The 18,424-nt window shown below is 40.3% G+C and overlaps 2 protein-coding genes across 3 annotated transcripts; both read left to right on the top strand.

The window, feature by feature from the left end:
• Positions 1 to 3,171: 3,171 nt before the first annotated feature.
• Positions 3,172 to 10,868, top strand: LOC122870680. The gene is made up of 19 exons (XM_044185043.1): positions 3,172 to 3,302; positions 3,381 to 3,433; positions 4,220 to 4,309; positions 4,418 to 4,542; positions 4,631 to 4,774; positions 5,338 to 5,388; positions 5,505 to 5,678; positions 5,770 to 5,866; positions 5,956 to 6,173; positions 6,660 to 6,813; positions 7,322 to 7,548; positions 7,623 to 7,740; positions 8,988 to 9,202; positions 9,595 to 9,741; positions 9,838 to 9,972; positions 10,053 to 10,150; positions 10,227 to 10,363; positions 10,503 to 10,552; positions 10,761 to 10,868. The coding sequence occupies exons 1-18, from the start codon at positions 3,190 to 3,192 to the stop codon at positions 10,550 to 10,552; spliced, it is 2,346 nt and encodes a 781-aa protein (XP_044040978.1). The 5' UTR covers positions 3,172 to 3,189; the 3' UTR covers positions 10,761 to 10,868.
• A 396-nt stretch (positions 10,869 to 11,264) lies between these two features.
• On the top strand, positions 11,265 to 15,516 carry LOC122870603. Of its 2 annotated transcripts, none has more exons than XM_044184914.1 (19): positions 11,265 to 11,425; positions 11,515 to 11,573; positions 11,653 to 11,742; positions 11,856 to 11,983; positions 12,069 to 12,209; positions 12,277 to 12,348; positions 12,448 to 12,618; positions 12,744 to 12,840; positions 12,926 to 13,140; positions 13,313 to 13,463; positions 13,527 to 13,735; positions 13,848 to 13,965; positions 14,039 to 14,244; positions 14,369 to 14,483; positions 14,564 to 14,736; positions 14,847 to 14,941; positions 15,025 to 15,143; positions 15,222 to 15,350; positions 15,426 to 15,516. In XM_044184914.1, the coding sequence occupies exons 1-19, from the start codon at positions 11,403 to 11,405 to the stop codon at positions 15,473 to 15,475; spliced, it is 2,361 nt and encodes a 786-aa protein (XP_044040849.1). In that variant the 5' UTR covers positions 11,265 to 11,402; the 3' UTR covers positions 15,476 to 15,516. The 2 variants fall into 2 exon arrangements, with proteins under 2 accessions (XP_044040849.1, XP_044040847.1); XM_044184912.1 differs by having other exon boundaries at positions 15,213 to 15,350.
• The last annotated feature ends 2,908 nt before the right edge of the window (positions 15,517 to 18,424 follow it).

Genomic DNA, 18,424 nt, shown 5'->3' with positions numbered 1-18,424 from the left:
ATAAGGTCATCATCACCATGACGACATGGACAAAACTGCTCCTATAACAGGTCCAGCATAACCTCCAAAATTGGACTTTTGGGTTGATTAGTACTCATAACTTTAAATGTGAAACATTAGGTGCAAAACACAACAGTAAAGTCAAAGTTAATGGTAACGTGACTTTACTTCTGTCAGTTATGATTCGCTACACCAGCTTTGTACTGTAGGTGTCCTGAACTCAACATGAGGCCTTCATGCTGCGCAGTGTTGTTACTGACACAAAGTGACTCAAATGTTAATGAGGCGGCTTGGACACTGCTAACCAGTCCGACACGCCACCACACTATATGCTGTCACTTTGAGTCAGTGGTAAATGGATACGGAGAACATCCAAATGTCAGACTGCAAACAAACCGCTTGATGTAGGTGTTTTGTCCAGGCATAAATGAGGACATAGTTGCAGTGTTTGGTGAAGAAGCGAAGGTTTTCCAAGTATTATCACCTTTAATCTTGTCTGAAAAGGATATTTGGCAAATATTTATAGAATGACGACTTCAAAACGTGATGTCAAAAGAGCGGAAAGGTCACAGGCTCCACCAAGCCACCCAGTTAACTTAGTTCAGTGGTTATCAAACTGAGGTTCAGGCTCACCCAGGAGGTCACAAGATCAATTGGAGGGGTCGCGAAACTTCATGGGATGGGATTTTACCCACCAAAGGCTGTTTACAGGTCTTGGGGAGTACTACTGCACATGTGGAAATAGTTGTATGAAGCCGTTTGTGGCTCCACACGGAGCTGCTCGAAGTCTGATGAATTGCCCCAAGTGATGTCTCTCCAGTCCTGCGTCCTCAGTTTGAGAACCACTGACCTTTATTCCACCACAGGACTCTCACCAATAAGTCGGCCTCAGTGTATAATCACAACATGACTTGACTTTAAGTAACATTTTCCGAGTAGCGAGGATGTCGTGGCCGCAGGCGTCCAGCTGTGTTGCCCTGGACAAAGGAGAGGGGTCCAACAGTGTAATGATCACACAACTCACACCTCCACTGCTTCCACACCTGCTGCTGCATAATATCAAATAGTGTCAGCACTTCAGAGTTAATTAAACATCTTCACCCACAGTTAATTAATTAATTAAGTCCCCTTGCTGATTTGCATAGGATTCTTTATGCTGTTGTTAATTTCAGTATTTCATTCTATATTTCAAGCTGGTGAGTAAAACATTTGTATTCCCATCTGAACAGACTAAAGGCACACATTTCTCTGCCAAGTCATATTAACCGACACTGCACTTTGTTCTAGAAGACAAGCTCTCTCAATTTGATAGAATTTGTCAACCCCTAATTAAGTACCGTGCAGTATTGTAAAGGGTTACCAAAATCAGAATACATTTTACATTCAACATGTTTGCAATACACTTCACAGTTTCATACAAATACTGAAAGATCGACAGAGAGTTTGGGTCGAATTAGGTGACAAAGTGAGATTATCTTGGCTCTTCGTTGCCTTTTTTTTCTGTTTGTCTTGTGTTCAGCAATGGTCATATGATTTTCACTTACTCATAAAATGATAATGGATGCATTGTATTCACACCCCTTGGCTTAATAACGGTTAAACTGCAACAACTGAGTCAATGTTATCCGCATGTGAAGAAAGCTGCTCAATAAAAATCTATTAGGAAAAAAAGAGGTCCTCATGGACTGTTGTGCAGCCAGTTTGTTTGGGTGTTTGTGAGATTGAAAAACTGAGCTGCGCTGATGTATCGACATACAGAACACATGTTTATCTGGTCTGCTGGATCAATCATTTTTTGAAGGGAGTTAAGGAAGTTAGAGAGGAATACACTGTATATGTACAGAATATATACAGTATGTATAAATGAGGCACACACAATAAGATTGGATGAATGATCTGGAAGCAGTAAATGCATTGATCCGTTAGTGGAGAATCAGCCACAGATGCTGGAGAAGTTTGTTTTTATGTTAAAGTTAAAGTTAAGATTTTAATGTACACTGTTGACCTCAAAAGAGAAAAAGGAAACACTGATGTAGGTACAGTATGTTTAGTACCCCCCTGCGTAAAGCCTTTTAATTCAATTTATTTTAAAAAATATTTTCAGATTCTTTTTATTCTAAATGTATATATATATATGTGTGTGTGTGTATATATTTTGTATGGTAAAAATAGAGAAATGGTTGGGCTGTTAAGAAGCAACAACAAAACCAAACCCTGTAAGTCTTGTATTTTTAACCACTCCAAACCAACAACACATTCACCTGACCATTAAAAATCAACCAAAAAATAAATTCTAGTTCCTGGAAATAGTCACACTGTCTGCAGTATTCAGATCTTTTACTTAAATAAAAGAAGCAATACTACAGTGTAAAAAATACTGTTATAAATAAAAGTCATGCATTTAAAATCTTACTTAAGTAAAAGTACAAAACTATTAGCATCCAAATATACTTTAAGTAAAAGGTCTCATTATGCAGAATGGCCAATTTCAGAATAATGTATATTATATTCTTATATTTTATAATTATTGATACTGTGTTCATCACTTTAATGTTGCAGCTAGTAAAGGTGGAGCCCATTTTAATTACTTTATATACTGCTGGGTAGCTTAATCTGTAATATATCATATTTTATTTGTTGATAATATTTTGTATTGTAATAATCTGCAAAGTAACTAGTAACTAAAGTGATCAAATAAGTATGTAGTACAGTAAATATACAAATACAGTATTTCCCTCCAACATGTAGTAAAGTAGAAGTAGAAAGTACAAAATGGAAATACTCAAGTAAAGTACAAGTACATCAAGTTGTACTGGAGTAAATGTACTTAGTTACATTCCACCACTGACTGTAAACTCAAGAATATCTGACCAACCCCTCCTCCTCTGCCTACTGTATGCATGATGTACTGTTCACAGTGTATTTACATCAGTGACAAAACACGCTCTGTCCACTGGGTGTCACTGTAAGATCGCATTTTTATTCAAAGCCTCAAACGCAACAGTTTACATAAAGGCCTCATGAGACATCCGTATGAGATTTTGCTAATTTACTTTGAAGTGACTTATAAGCTATCTGTGCTATCTAGCTACCTGTGTTTATAAAGATGAAGGCCAAGAAAACGTAGAAGTTATCCTTTAAAGAAGTCTGTGCTAATTAGCTTCTCAATTAACAGGTGAGTCAGTCAAAATGGCGACTTTTCCGGAGGTAAACACGACTGACAGCTTTCAAATCGAGATACATCAACTGAGTCTACATTTAGCTCTCGAAAAAATGAAAATATTTGTCCATATTTTGTGTGGGTGAGTTTCAGAGTGAAAGGTAAAAGCGTGGTTTAAGTGTTGCCTCATGCAAAGACTTATGATGTGTGTTCCTTTCAGTGTGCTGTTGCTCTTCGGGTTCCCTCTCTGTGTTACCAGTCCAGTGCCGACAGGTAAGACCAGTTTAATGGTACCATAAAGCTAAAACACCTGTTTCATAACATTACCCAGGAATGAGTGAGGACCAGTGGACTCAGGGGGCTCCAGGCAAGGAGTGGAGATTACTTCAGCCATGCTAATCCTTTAAATATAATGTGTCACCTTTCCATGTTCAGAGTTTTATATTTCAGGACTATTAAATATCCTCTCACAGAGGAAACACAATACAGTATGAATACAGTTTGACAAGGTGGAATGAGATACAGCAATGCTGTTTGCTACTGTTATTTTATTAACATTACATTATCAAATAAGAACAGAAGTTCCTCACAAAATGTTCTTTTTACCATAATATACATGTATAGGGTATGGTGATATGGCTGAAATTAAGACAATATTACTAATAATATTTTTAGAATATCAAATACAGCTATACAATATGGCAAATTTACTCAAAATCACACATAAAGTAATCAAATTTATGTTCAAAGCAATGGATTGTGTCCCACTGCTATGCATTAACATCCAACCAGTGTATTCACAGATGTAAAAGAGAAAAATATTAACTAATTTAGTTAGTTTTTTATTAGAATTTGCAAATAATTTTCATATAATTATGATAAATGTTTGCCCAGTCCTACTGCATGTATTTTTCATTGTAATGACGAAGGCTCAGGGTACGCTCTAACATCTGAATTATCTCATCTCAGTTTAATGCGTTTTCAAATTCAATGAACCTTTTACATAATACATTTGTTTTGTAATTGGTTGTGAATTGACGCCATTCTTAATATTTCCAGGAACATTTCAGATCAAATGCCTTGAGCGTCACTTTTGGCTTTCTGTCAAGTCCAGCTTCCTTGGCCTGATGATCCGTTTTGACTTTGAAGGTATGTTTCTTTATCTTCCTTGAGAAAATGTGCACCAGAGAAGTTCTTAGTAGATGGAAATGGTATCCAAGATGTACCTTTTGATGAACTTTTGCTGTAAACCACCAGACCAGTATGGAGTCCACCTCTTGTCTGATCAGGAGGCCACACTTTGTGGTTACGCTACCCTAATCAATGATGTCGGAGACCTGGTGTTTCGTGCCTCCTTCCTGGCCTGTCACGTCCACAGCAAGGTAGATTTTTGTCTACAATTTTGATGCTTTGGTATGTTGCAGGATTGCATTCTTAACAACACATCACTACTGTCTCTCTCCCCTGCAGAGAGGTGCAGACTATCACCTGCGTCTTTGGTTTGTTAACCTGCAGGGGGATGGGAAGGTGGCGGCTTATCCCTTCCAGCTCCACTGCTCACCCCGGGGGCAGTGGAGCACCAGAGAGATCGTCTGTGAGGAAAACTATATGGAGGTGAGTTACTTACCTCCATAATTGCATCAACTATATTAACTTTTCCCTTTTTTTCCCCTTGAGAACGCACACCAGTGTAAGCTTCAGTGCAAGTCCATCACAATTAAAGCCAGTGGATTATATTTTCTCTCGATCTGAATAAGAAATGTATTTAAAGGATGGATGTGTTAAGATTAGTTAGGACGTATCCATAAAGATTAAGAGATGGAAGCGATGTGAGTACATACTGTGTAAAAAAAAAAAAAAAAAAAAGAGATGAAAGATGAGGCTGAAAGAACTGCTTTGTATTGAACAGATGGAGATTCATCCTTTCTACCCATTGATGCAACATTGTATTCGGTAAACAATATTTTTAAAAAATGATTGTAATGTTGTTTTGTATACTTTTGTATCTATGGTGATCTGTAAGTCAAACACCATCCTAATGAAGCCGAAAACATTTGGTGCACTGGAGAAATTTTACCTTAATTTGAAGGTGAACTGTACCCGAACACGTGCTGGGGCTGATAGAAGATTTGGGCAATTTTGTGAAGGTATATCAAACCTTGTCTCTTCCTCTCTAGGTGTCCATCCTGCAGCCTATCCTCCCCATTACGTCCAAAAATGAGAAGAAGGTTAGTAATGCCCAGAAATTTGTTTGTCTTAATGACTTTGCATGTATTGTCATAATCATAATACAGTATTCTTGAGATAAGAAGCGTTGAGTAGACACCTATTTGTCACTGAGCAGGGAGCTGATGAGGCAGACATGGCTGTGAAGTTCCACAGAGACGACCACCCCACAGAGGAAGCGAGGGTCTTGACCCTGATGGAGGCTGCTGCTCTGGGCTACCACATCTCACTGCGTGGCTCACGCCTCACCCTCCGCTGTCCCTACTCCTCCCCTCTCTCATACTTTGTCAAGGTACACAGAGACGATATTGTTAACTGGGGATTAGGCCTGCGTCAGTCAATTATTTAGTGGATCTGTGTGTGGGTGTTTCTGTTTTTCCCAGGAGAGCGGAGTGGATTTAGAGATTGTCAGAGCAACCATCCTGTACCGGCTCCAGAGCAACTTCCTGGCTGTTGACACCACTGTTGCCTGTGCTCTGAGTTAGTACGGTTTATCAGTATTACATTATTTTGCAACTGTGAAATACCGGAGTGAAGTATCTCGTTGCTCTCCCCTTTCTCACCCCCAGATGAGGCAACAGCACAAGGGTCTGACCTGCTGTGGACTGTCCCTTATATTCTGTCTCCGTTAGTCCACGGTCAGTTCAGGGACCGAGGCATGAGGATCGGAGTGAACGGCCGGGCTCTGAGTGAGTCTGAAAATAAAGAGAGGGGATTCAAGATCGGCCTGCAGGAGGGGAGAGTGGAGGTCAGGATTCCTTTAGGAGCACATGGTGGACACATTAAGGTATACAAAGTGAAATATTCGATATTTTTACCTCTTCAGACCTCAACAAATACTTAAAATGAAACAGCCTGACAAGAAAAAGTTAATGCCTGGTCGAACCGCTCAAAACTCAAGTCCACAGTACGGCCTAAACCCGTGTTGTGGGGTCCCAAGTAGACAATGCTTCTTTTTAAGGGGTCACAAGCCAAAAAGGTTGGGATGCACTGCTATAGGATACATGAATTTACTCCGAATGGATTTTAACTGTTTAACTGTTATTTGAATGTTTTGTCTGTATTATTCTTTTTTATGCACCTTGGACCCAGACAGGAACTTGTTTATGGATGAATGACATGCGTACATTTGTTGCAACCACTCTACTTACGTATAATACAATTTAAAATATAGAAAGAAAGAAATAGAAATCAATAGTACAGCTGCAAAAAAAACTGTTATTAAAAATACATTTTCTGCGTGACTGATGTGGGTCGGCTGTGATTCTTCCAGAGTGGTGTTGTGAGGGGACAGTACAGCCAGTCCATGTCAGTGGATCTGTTCTTCATGAGTCAGTGGGAGGACGAGCGCTGGCCTCTCACACAGCATCGCTCCTTCAGGCTCCTTAAGACGCCTCTCATCCCACAAATCCCAGTCATCACCAAACGTAAGGCTTTCTTATGCCATGTTAATTTATTTCTTTATACATGTTTAATAGATAAAAAGAACAAAAGATTGTGCAGTAGGGCTTGGTATCGTTTAACAGAAGGTAGGATGTGCATAAATATTGACTTAAAGCTGCACTTTCCCCTTCTGTTGTGGTACCATAATAATGTGAACATATTGTGTATCATGTTACAAGATTCTGCTTTCAAGCAAAATGTCATTAAAAAAATACAAAATTTAGTTACTGAAAGTTTATTTTATACTTTTTGAAAAGAGTTCTGTCTGATGTAAAGCATACTAGTGGAACACATTTCATTGCACTGGACAGAAAATGTCATTATTTCAAATGTGACTTTGGTGTTGCATAACATATATCAATGTCTGACAAATGCTCTTTTTGATATTGATGTAGAATACTTTCAAAGTTACACACAAAAAGATGTTGAACTGGAGCCTTTAGGTTTCCAGTGCGTTGAATATACTGCCATCACTGATCTCTCTCTCCGCAGACACAGTCCCATCTGAGGGATTGTTTAACGTCACTTTAGGCGTCTTTGCACCTGATGTTTCCCTCCAGAAGGTGACAGTCGATGGTGGTGGCGACCTTTTAACCTGGACTCAGAGCCACCGAACACCGAGTGACACAGACCTCAGTGTGTCCAGGCTCTCCCACTCCAATGGGAGCCACTCCTACCATCTTTGTTTCCCGTTGTCGCACCCAAAAATAATCCCAGAGGTGAGATTGATTGAGCAGTTTTATTATGTGTAGAAATTCAGAGACATCTGAAACAACCTGCTGTCTAATCCCAGTATATAGGTGGTGGCAATAAGACGTACAGCCTCTCTTTCACCTTTATTCTTAACATCTTACCCAATGGAGCGGTGTTTTACCATCAAGCAACTGTAGAGCATAGTGTTGAATACGCACGTGAGTATTTTGAGTTTCTTATCACCATTGATTTAGACCAGTTGGTGCAGTTTAAATAAATATAGTGATGGTTTGCATGTTTTACGCCCATATCTAGAAAATGTATTGTTTATATTACTGCCTAACATTTTCTAATCAGAATCAGAATCAGAAATACTTTATTGATCCCCGAGGGGAAACTCTTTTGTTACAGCTGCTCACTATCACGTCAGTGCACACAGGAAGAGAAGTTCTAGCAAATCAAAATATAATACACTATATTACAGGTAAGATAAATTAAGTACAAAGTGGATATAAGTATAAAAGCTAAAATATGTGTAAGTACCAAAGTGGATTTAGAGGTTGATAGATTGATAATTATGAACGGTATAATAATACTATGTATGTTTTTGGATTGATTTCATACCTTTCAGGCAGCTGATGGTGTCTGTATTTTTTTCTTTTCAATTATGATATGAAAATCATACATTTCAGAGATTCTTGTTGCTATTACTTGATACTGCAGCTGAAAATATTTTAAAGTTTGTTTTGAAAAGTCTTCCTGGTTGGTGTGTTCAAGTGATGGCATGACGTGTATTCGTGTAAGAATAAATGTTCAGACTGATTTCCCAAGCATGTTTAAAGTCTGGTTTACTGAGGGAAATGAATAAAGTTTTTTAGCATGACAGAGTGTTCTAGTTATTTTTCTTTTAAACTGTATCAGCAGTTTTTAATTTTCACCCAGGTTTTTGATTTTGTCCTTTTGACTGTGTGATGATTTTTGCTGTTGATGTGTTAGAGGTGCAGCGTCTGGGCTGGCCATCTTCTATATGTGTCTACGTCTCATTAGACAACTGAAAAAGATTCAGCCTCCTTGTAGAATATATATAGGTTGTAAAATGCACCGATGAGGGCCTTGTGCCTAAACACGTTGTTTAAATGAACAAGACTCTTCCAATAAGTCAGCTAGTGCTGCCAAGTTTTTTTCACACTTGGAAGAGAGGGAAATTTATCTAATAACAAACAGTATGCTTTAGAAAATGGTAATATAATGACTTTTTTGGATAATTGGTATGAATGGCCGAGCTACTAAGTGACCAACATTATTGTGGTTACAACGTGCAGCTGTGTGACGCAGAATACGCAGTATACATTAATAGCTGTTAAGAATCAATGCAAACTCACCCAAATGTGAAACTCTTCTCTTAAAACCTGAATATCAGCGTCACAGACGTGCCCCTGATGACTCCCTATCTATCCCGGTGCAGCTCCAGGTTCCCCCAAGCTGGAGGGGAAGTGCACAGAGAGCAGCCTGGTGGTGCTGCTGCACCACGGGGCCCAGGCCGAACTCCAGTGGGAGCTCTTCATCGGAGCCCACAAGCTGGACTCGGACCTGCTGGAGATGGGTGGGTTCGTGGTGGAGGCGGAGGAGGACTACTTGACTGTGGAGATCCCCTCCTACAGCCCTGTGATGAACTATGGGGTGATCAACCATAGTTTCTTTACCTGATGTGATGTAACATTTTTGTTCTGTGATTTTTCACTGTCACAGAAAGACTGTTAGCAGATACTTAACTTAATATGGTTTTCCATTTACTCAACTTTTGCCTAATTTCCATCATACTGAACCATCTGTGAGTGCAATTTGGTAAATTAACTCTCAAAGTAAATTAAGGAGTAGAAACACTGCTCAGGCTTGGTTTCTTAAAACTGTCTTAATGCAAAGAGAGAATTTTAACACGTCATGGACACTTTGATAAAACAAACCCCTGTTTCTTATCATCAATCAAAAGATCTAGTGATAGTGTCACTCCATCATATCGCTGTGTGATAATGCTAGTTTGCTCCCTTCTGCCAACTTTTTTTCCCACGCAGGAGCTGACTTTGCGGGGTCTTGTCTCCGGAGTGGAAGTGTCTGTTATGGGTGCAGAGTCTCTGAAAGTGGAGGACAGTCTTGTCCATAAATGCACCTTTCCTGTTGGAGAACTACTAGGTTACATACAACAAGCTCAAACTGGAGCATAAAAAGTAAAATTTTTGTTTTAGTTTATGATAACCTTGACACTCTCAGTGTTTCTCTGACAGTATGTTTGCCAGAAGGGAGGATGGTAGCAGTAGTCGACACCACCCACACCACCCCCCACCCACCCCAACCGAACCACGCTATTGGACCCCAGCTGTGTTCCCATGGAGACAGACAGTGCCAGAGCCCTGTTCAGCTTCAGCCTGGACTCCTGTGGGACAACTGTAACTGTAAGATACTTTATTTATTTCAAATTCACACAGAAAATATGCATTCTGGCCTCTTTTCTGAACTCCTCATATTTCCTCAGACTGAGGAAAATTTCCTTGTTTATGAAAACCAGATCAGTTACAATCAAGATTTTCTGCCTTTGGATGATCCTCTCATCCACAGAGATTCTCCATACAGGTGAGAAACGTACATATTGAACTCAATCTGTCTTTGAACCGGATAATAGCATTGATATAAATCTTGTCTGTTTTAGGCTGACAGTTCAGTGTCGCTACCCAGCAAATGATGATAGTAGTAGTACTTTTGTTATCCAACACCCTTTGAACGCCTCTCTGGACCTTTCACCCATCAAGCCAGTCAAACGCACACGCAGGAAAGCTGCAAACACAGGTGTGTGCGTGTGTGTGTGTGTGTGTGTAAAACTGTGACTTCTGTTATTATTAAAATAAGTTGAAATGCGACTGATAACGCATACACATTTAACGTTAATTATGTAAATGTGTGATTTGTTGTTTTCCACTCCAATCAGGTCAAAGAAGATGGAGGGTGAATTCGGAGGGATGGCAAACCTTCATCTAGGTAGTGAAACTTTATTTAAACTGTATTTAAATAACTGTTAAGACTTTGCTAAATGTTCTACACAAATACCTAAATCTACTTTGTATTGAAACTGAACTGGGGGGGACTCATATTATGGAGATGAATCATGTCAAAGATAATTTATATATTTTACTGTCATAAGTTGGTGTAAGTAACAATATGTTTAACCTCTTTTCTCGAGTTTCAGTGTGGATCACATCTACACTCGTCTCCATGCTGCTGCTACTGATGCTCTGCACGTGGGTTTCTGCATACTTGACCTGTAAATTAAATAAATGAACACTATTTTATTTTACATATTTTGTTGTCAATCATTTTATGCATCTTCTCTTTAGTGTTTATCTTGACAAGATGTGAGAAATTAAATCAAAAGATATTGTTTCATTTTGTAAACATGTAAGTCATTCAGTCATTTAGTTAAATTATTCATTCAAGACTACTTATAAACACTGGCATTGCCTAGTGTCCTAGTTCATGGGCCCTGGTACTAAACATGCTGCTTTACACAATGAAAAGGAGCCATTGTTAATGTAATTTGTTGCACCAGTGCTTTTCCTGCTGTTAGGTCAATTGTCTGCTGTGAAAAGGGTCCACTGATTTAATACAGCTTGATTGTTAATGAGCTACACATGTGGCCGTAACACCTGCGTGCCTCTGGTTGGTCGGTGAAGCAATGGATTTATAAAAGTAGATGTAGCAGACACCACCACATGGTGCCAGTTTGGCCAGGATATACCAAGCAAGTGGTTCACTTTAGCTTGTGTTGGTTAGCAGGTGTAGTTTGCTAGCAGCTAGGCTAGCTTTAGACACTGCCAACACATCAGTGGCTATGGCTTTTGGTTTTTTTCTTTGGTAAGGTGCTTTAAGGGTAATTTATAAATTGTTAGTTGCTATTGATGCAGTTGTCTCGCTTGTGATTTATATATGCCTCTCTATTACAGTGTGATCTTGCTCCTGTCTGTGTGGGACAACACTACAAAATGTGACTACATTCCCAATGGTAAAATTTTAAGTGTTTTGCTTATAGGCCTACAATAAAAATTGTAAACCATTTTGACACACATTGTTTGTTCATGCAGAAGTTCTTCATATGGAGTGTCGTGATGGCTTCTTCATGATAGCTTTTGAGTTCCCCTTCACTGGCAATGAACCTCGCTTTGATGCTGTCGGTAAGCCCTGCACAGCCTCAACAAATTGGCACCCCTGAAATCCAAACTAATGTTTGGCCTGAAAATGAAGCTCATTTAACGGGTGTTGGGTCTAATATGTGACTATGTTCCAGACGACACAGGCGTGTACCCCATTACTAATCAGTATGCAACAGAGTGTGGCTACAGTGTCAGTGTTCTCCCTCTACTGGGCTACGTGGAGCTCCGAGCCTCTTACTTCAGCTGTCACACTAACAACAAAGTGTGTACAAATTATATCTATACACAAAATAAGTTACTGTACAGACTAGATGTAACATCCCATCATTTTCTACTGCGTCTTTCAGGATGACAAAGTGTTCACATTCAACTTCAACCTGATTGTGACACATGAAGGAAAGGAGGTCACCTATGCCTTGAACAAGACGTGTTCTCCCACACTCCCCTGGTCTCCCAGAGAGATCACCTGTGAGGTCAACTACATGGAAGTAAGTGTGGGTACATCTTGGATTATTTCCCTTATGGAAGGGTTTGGGATTAATTATTTCTTTCCAGGTGTCTGTGAGGAATGAAGTCACCTGTCCATGTACGTCGAAGAGAGATGACTGGAATGCTGCGCTAAATCCTGTATGTTCCAACTGAGTACTGTTGAAGATTACTGAAGTTGATGTCTCCTATATAGCTGGAATAACAAATAAGTGACAGTCTCAAATTTCTCCCTTCTAGGCCTATGCCTTAGCCGCTTCAGACTGGCAGGTGATGTTGCACAGAGATGGGGAGCAGTTGATGCCCATTAGTCTTTATGAAGCTCGTAAGCAGGGTTATGTGTTCCAGTTGACAGATGGAAGGCTTGTATTTCGTACACCGTATGGACAACCTGACTCACTCAGCACTGAGGTAAACAGGATTCTGAAAAAGAACAGTAAAGGTTTATCATGTCCACTAAATTTCCAGACATTCATGTAGTTGTGTGAAAGCTTAGTCCAAAGTATGTTTTGATTTTTGAGTCTCTCTCTCTCCAGGTGAATGGTGTTCCAGTAGAGGTGATCCATGCGACTCTGTTCTCCAGACAAAACTGGGTCGTCATCATGGTCGACCTGGTGGCTGCTTGCTCAATGTGTCAGTCTTACAATCGTTTATGCTGTGGCTTTTTTTCCCTTGTCTAACAATAAATGAAGCTATAATATTAGCATAATGTCAACAGATGAAGGATCATATGACAGTGGCTACATGATATGGAAGACTCCTGAGGTGCTGCACCCGCTGGTGTCAGGTCTTAACGTGACACAGGTCAACGTTGGAGTCAAAGGTGAACTTGTGGCACAGCCAGTTGCAGAGGGGAGAGGCTATATTGTGGAGTTGCAAAACTCCACAGTCCAGATCAGCATACCCTATAATGCTGAAGGAGGATACAGGAAGGTCAGATGGCACTAATATGTAGTAAGGATCAAGTTTATTGCAAATTGAAGAACTCATGCTTAAACAATGTACTTAAGTATTCAGTACGTTTTTAATATAGCGGCACATTATGGTATTAACTTAATTGGTCATGTTAAACCTGACTGTATTCCTTCACAAATATCTCTTGCAGAGCTTTGTGTCCGGCCACCTCTACGAGTTCTACATCTTTGATCTCTACTTGGAGCAGATCTCTGTGGATGAGGATAATGTTGACACCAGGATTCGCTTTCACAAGACACTTGCCACTCCCCTGCTGCCACGCCCTGTCTTCACTGAAAACCGTAAGTCTGACGAGATATTTGTCAAGTGGATGCAACCATAATCTGAATGGCTTTTTGTTTCAGGAACAGTTCTTGAGGAGCGCACATTTACAATCTACCTCGGCGATGTCCCTGAAGACGTCGAGTTGGCTTCTGTTTATTTAAATGGACAAGAATTTACAGTGCCCTTTACAAACGCAGGCAGCCACACACTCTCAAAAGTTGTTCATCCCAACAACACTCATGGCTACACGCTGAAGGTGCCTTTTGATGACCCAGTTGTCATACAGCAGGTGAGAAGTCTTTGAATTTGTCCAGTGACATCTTCAGATATCAAGCTGGTTTATACATGTAACGTCATCCTGCTTGGCTCAATCAGATTTTTTATTTTTAATTTTTTCCTAGTGGTCCAAAGAACATGAAGAGACGCAGCACAGGCTGGACATCAACTACACACTGACAGTTCTGCCTGAAAACGAGCCTTATTACCACCTGGCATCAGTCATGGCATTAACAGATGTCCGTAAGTAAGAACTTTAAAAATGTAAATAATTGCTGTTAGTGAGGAGAGTAACCCCACTGTCTTGCGTTGACAGCTCCTCCAGCCTTTGAGGCTATCTGTTCCGAGTCTGGGATCAGCTTCAAACTGGACCACCGGCCTTTTGACTACCTGTGGGAGATCCGCATCGGCTCAGACCTGCTGACATCAGAGCTGGCAGCCCAGCGCGGTTACATCATGAGCAATGACAGCCAGAGTTTACTGCTCAACGTGCCGCTCTTTACTCATGGCTACGAGTACAAGGTGAGATGAAGAAATGACGTAGTGGAAGCATCAACTCCTGTGTTTACGGTGCCAGTTGCCATGCAGATGGAGACCAATGACTGACCTGCATGTGTTTTTTTTTTTTTTTTTTTTTTTTTAATAGAACTTTACTTTGAAGGGCTTCTTTGGCACGTTTGAGATCCTTGTGCAGGATCATGAAACAGAGGTCCAGAGTTCAACTGTCAAGACTTGTCCGTTCTCTACTACTGAACTCATTGGTAAGTACTTCTTGCTGTGTGGGTGGTTTTGGGGAAATTACATGTAGATGATGTACGTCTTTAAAAATGCTTTTCTCTAGTGTGTTCGACTGATGGGAGGATGACTGTGGTGGCTGATTTGTCTCTGGCCGTCCCAAGTGGAGGAGTTCCTGCTCAAACCAACCTTTTAGACGAATACTGTGGACCCCAAGAGGCAGATGACACCAGGGCGCTCTTCTCTTTTCCGCTTAACAGCTGTGGATCCATAGTAAAGGTAGTATTTTGTCAATGTTGTATGTTGCTATATTGCCATTGTTCCATACAGCACTGTAAAGACTGTAAATTATATTTACATCTGGCAACATGAATATGAATTTTCTCCAGCTCAGCAACGAGTATGTGACCTATGCAAATGAAATTTTCTTCAGTAAGAAGGGTACTCTGAAAAATCCAGTTCACTGGAGCAATGATATCGACAGGTAATCTTCAACCCCCAACTCTTTCTGATTAGTTAACCCTCCCGTAGTCATAAGGCAAACTACTTATCCCTCTTGTCTTGCAGGGTGATAATGCGGTGTACATATCGTCTGGATGGACTTCATCGCCTCTTCTCATTGCACAGGTTTGAGTCTGACACAGCTGGTGTTGGCCGCATTGTGCATTCTGCACACTCCACTGAAGGTAGGTGGTAGAACCACAACCCACATCACTCAACATATCACATGTTTGACAATCTGTTTGGTATTGTAGGTCTATCAGGTCCCACCATTGAACCCACTGTATGGCAAACGCCAGTGCCCACTACGAGACTCTCCCCACGACCTGGTTACCACCCTCCTGCTCAGTACATTAAAGTGCCCAGCTTTCTAAACAGTATCTCAAAGAAAGGTTAGTTGTTTGTTTGAAGTTTGACTTTTTTTTTTTTTTTTTTTACAATATAATAAATCTTAACTTCTCTTACAGGTGCTACAGGATTATCACAAACCAAAGTGACTCTATATTTTGGATTGTAACTGTGTGTATATAGCTCAATAAATTTGTCTTGTACTTTTGATTTGTCATTGAAACTTAAACAGACTACATAACAAAGACAGGTGACTAGGTTTAGTTACCTCACCCAACTAAGGCTCAGTGCATGAGCCTGTTCTACCAACCTGAAGAGGTGCTGTGCCCTTGAGCTGTTAAGTTAAACAGTAAGGGTTAACACTGAAATGGTTGTAGTTATGGGGAGCTCTATCAACTTAAAAGGCTTGAATACTACTGCATGTGTATAGTCCATTGTGGCTCCAGAGGGAGCTAATCATAATCTTGATAAATTACCTCACATATCACTTCAGTCAGCAGCAGTTGTGGCTCAAGTTTTGAAAACGGAAAATAGTCTGGTGTGGAGTTATAAATGAGGCAACATTAGCTGCTACTACAATACATCTGGTTGACAAGGAGGAAGACACAAGCATAGAAACAGCTATTAAAATACTTCAAGTAGTCAAAACTGCTAATTTAACAAATGCAGTTGTTGGAACTCAAACTGAAGCACCAGCAATTCAGGTAGCAACTGTCTGGCCACTTGTACTCAACCTCAACTCCCTTCCACCACACTTTCAATTATTGCCATATCTGTCTTAATGGTTGGAAGTTTTTCATAGAAAGATATCCAATGTTTAAGTATTGACTAAAGTTGATAGTTAACAAAGTTATTGTGGGGTAAAGATTCTAACCTTCGCTTCTCTCTAACAAGCAAAATGGTTAGTGGTCACTGATGACTTGGTCATTCATGAACCATGCTACATTTGAGTAACTTCACTCAAGTTAACCTGTTTTTTATTTACTACCTTAAGTATGCGTCTGCAATCCAAAAACGAGCAACTGCAGTACTCCCCATCATTATCTGTAGTCATAGCAGCTACTCAACCTAGAACAAGTGGGTTTGTTCTTTTAATGTACAGTAGTGTTCTAAGATTTGATGCTTACACTCAGTCATTCCTTATCTCCTCTTTTACTCGTAGCCATGAGTAAAGAGCAGCAGACTCTGGCTATCATTACTCATGATGTAACCATGCTGGGCTGCCAGCTCTGCTGTATGACAACTGGGTCATCAAAAGGCACCTTCAGCATGTAGCCATGAGTGTTGTTGGGATGAACAACTTTTGAGAGTGTGTGGCTGCCTGCGTTTGTAAAGGGCACTGTAAATTCTTGTCCGTTTAAATAAACAGAAGCCAACTCGACGTCTTCAGGGACATCTCCGAGATAGATTGTAAATGTGCGCTCCTCAAGAACTGTTCCTGAAACGAAAAGCCATTCAGATTATGGTTGCATCCACTTGACAAATATCTCGTCAGACTTATGGCTCTCAGTGACAGCAGGGGAGTGGCCAGTGTCTTGTGAAAGTGAATCCTGGTGTCAACATGATCCTCAGCCGTAGAGGTGGCTGGACACGAAGCTCTGCAAGAGATATTTGTGAAGGAATACAGTCAGGTTTAACATGACCAATTAAATGAATACCATAATGTGCTGCTATATTAAAATGCACTGAATACCTGAAGTTGTTTAAGCATCTCATTTCTCCTATAAATGAGTTCTTCAATTTGCAATAAACTTGATCCTGACCACATATTAGTGCCCTTTGACCTTCCTGTATCCTTCACTACATTCTGCATCACTTGTTTACCTCAGTGCTGAATGAGTCAGGTTGTCCATACGGTGTATGAAATACAAGCCTTACATGTGTCAAGTTACACGCATAACCGTGCTTTGGAGAGGTTCAGGGGCATCAGCTCCTGCTCCAGCCTCTGGAACATCACCTACCAGTCTGAGATGGCACAGACAGAGGCCTGGAAGGAGAATTGAAAGCACATCAACGTTTAACCAGTTATTCTACTGTATATGCTTATTTGATTGAATGCTATGGTAGTCCAGCCACAGGTGACAAATTCGACAAATTCCACACATTCCCAGAAGGCAACATCAAACATACAGTTTGGACAACAGCATCTCAGTCGTCTCCTTATCCCAGTTGGACAGGCCATGTCACTCCTCACAGACACCTACAGAGAACTCTGGGTTAGAAAGCATCTGAAATAGTCTTTAGTAAAATGTTGGAATGCAATTCAGCTTACTTCCATGTAGCTGACCTCACAGATAACCTCTCTGGGAGAGCGGGAGAAAAGGTTTCGTTCAAGGTATAGGTGACCTCCTTTCCTTTATGTGTCACAATCAGGTTGAAGTTGAATGTGAACACTTCATCTCATAGTTTGTGTAGATTAAAAATAAATAAATTGAAAAACTGTTTATATGCCATTTGTACATACTTTGTTGTCAGCGTGATAGTTGAAGTAAGAGGCTCTGAGCTCCATATAGAGGGAGAACACGGACACTGTAGCCACTTTACTGCTTAGGGATGGGATACACGCCCGTCTCATCTGGAAGACACTTGCATTAGTTTTGACTGCTCCAACACTGTTCTTGCACTCTTTATTCAGTGAAATACTTTTTTTTTTGTTTAGGTTTAATTGGTCAGGTGTATTAAAATATAGTTGAAGTTGAAACACAACAGGTCAGTTTTAAGAACTGACTAGTTGAAAGTGCACACTCATGAGCTACAGTGGCTCTTCAACCATATTTCTTTAAACACCACACCTGGTGATTTCCCCATCTTCCAAGATGGTAATCAGCGACTGGTTGGAAATAAGTGCAATATTTTTAGTCCCATATGGCACATAGTTTCTGACCCCTGTTGTAGTTAGTAATGAAGTTTTGCACAACTTAACAAACATCTTAAAAATGAGGTTTAGCCCCAGTGAAGGAGAAATCAACAGCTATCATGATGTAACGATCACAACACTATAAATAACTTACATGTACAGGCATGTGTTCAAGCACACATTTTAATTCTTACCATTGAGAATTTGTTACAGCCACATGTGTAGCTCATTAGCAATCACCTGTGAATCAATTGCAGCTGA

Source organism: Siniperca chuatsi, linkage group LG22, assembly GCF_020085105.1.
Source record: "Siniperca chuatsi isolate FFG_IHB_CAS linkage group LG22, ASM2008510v1, whole genome shotgun sequence".
NCBI lineage: Eukaryota > Metazoa > Chordata > Actinopteri > Centrarchiformes > Sinipercidae > Siniperca > Siniperca chuatsi.
The sequence above is the reverse complement of the archived record's forward strand: the minus strand, read 5'-3'. Positions and strand labels throughout refer to the sequence as shown.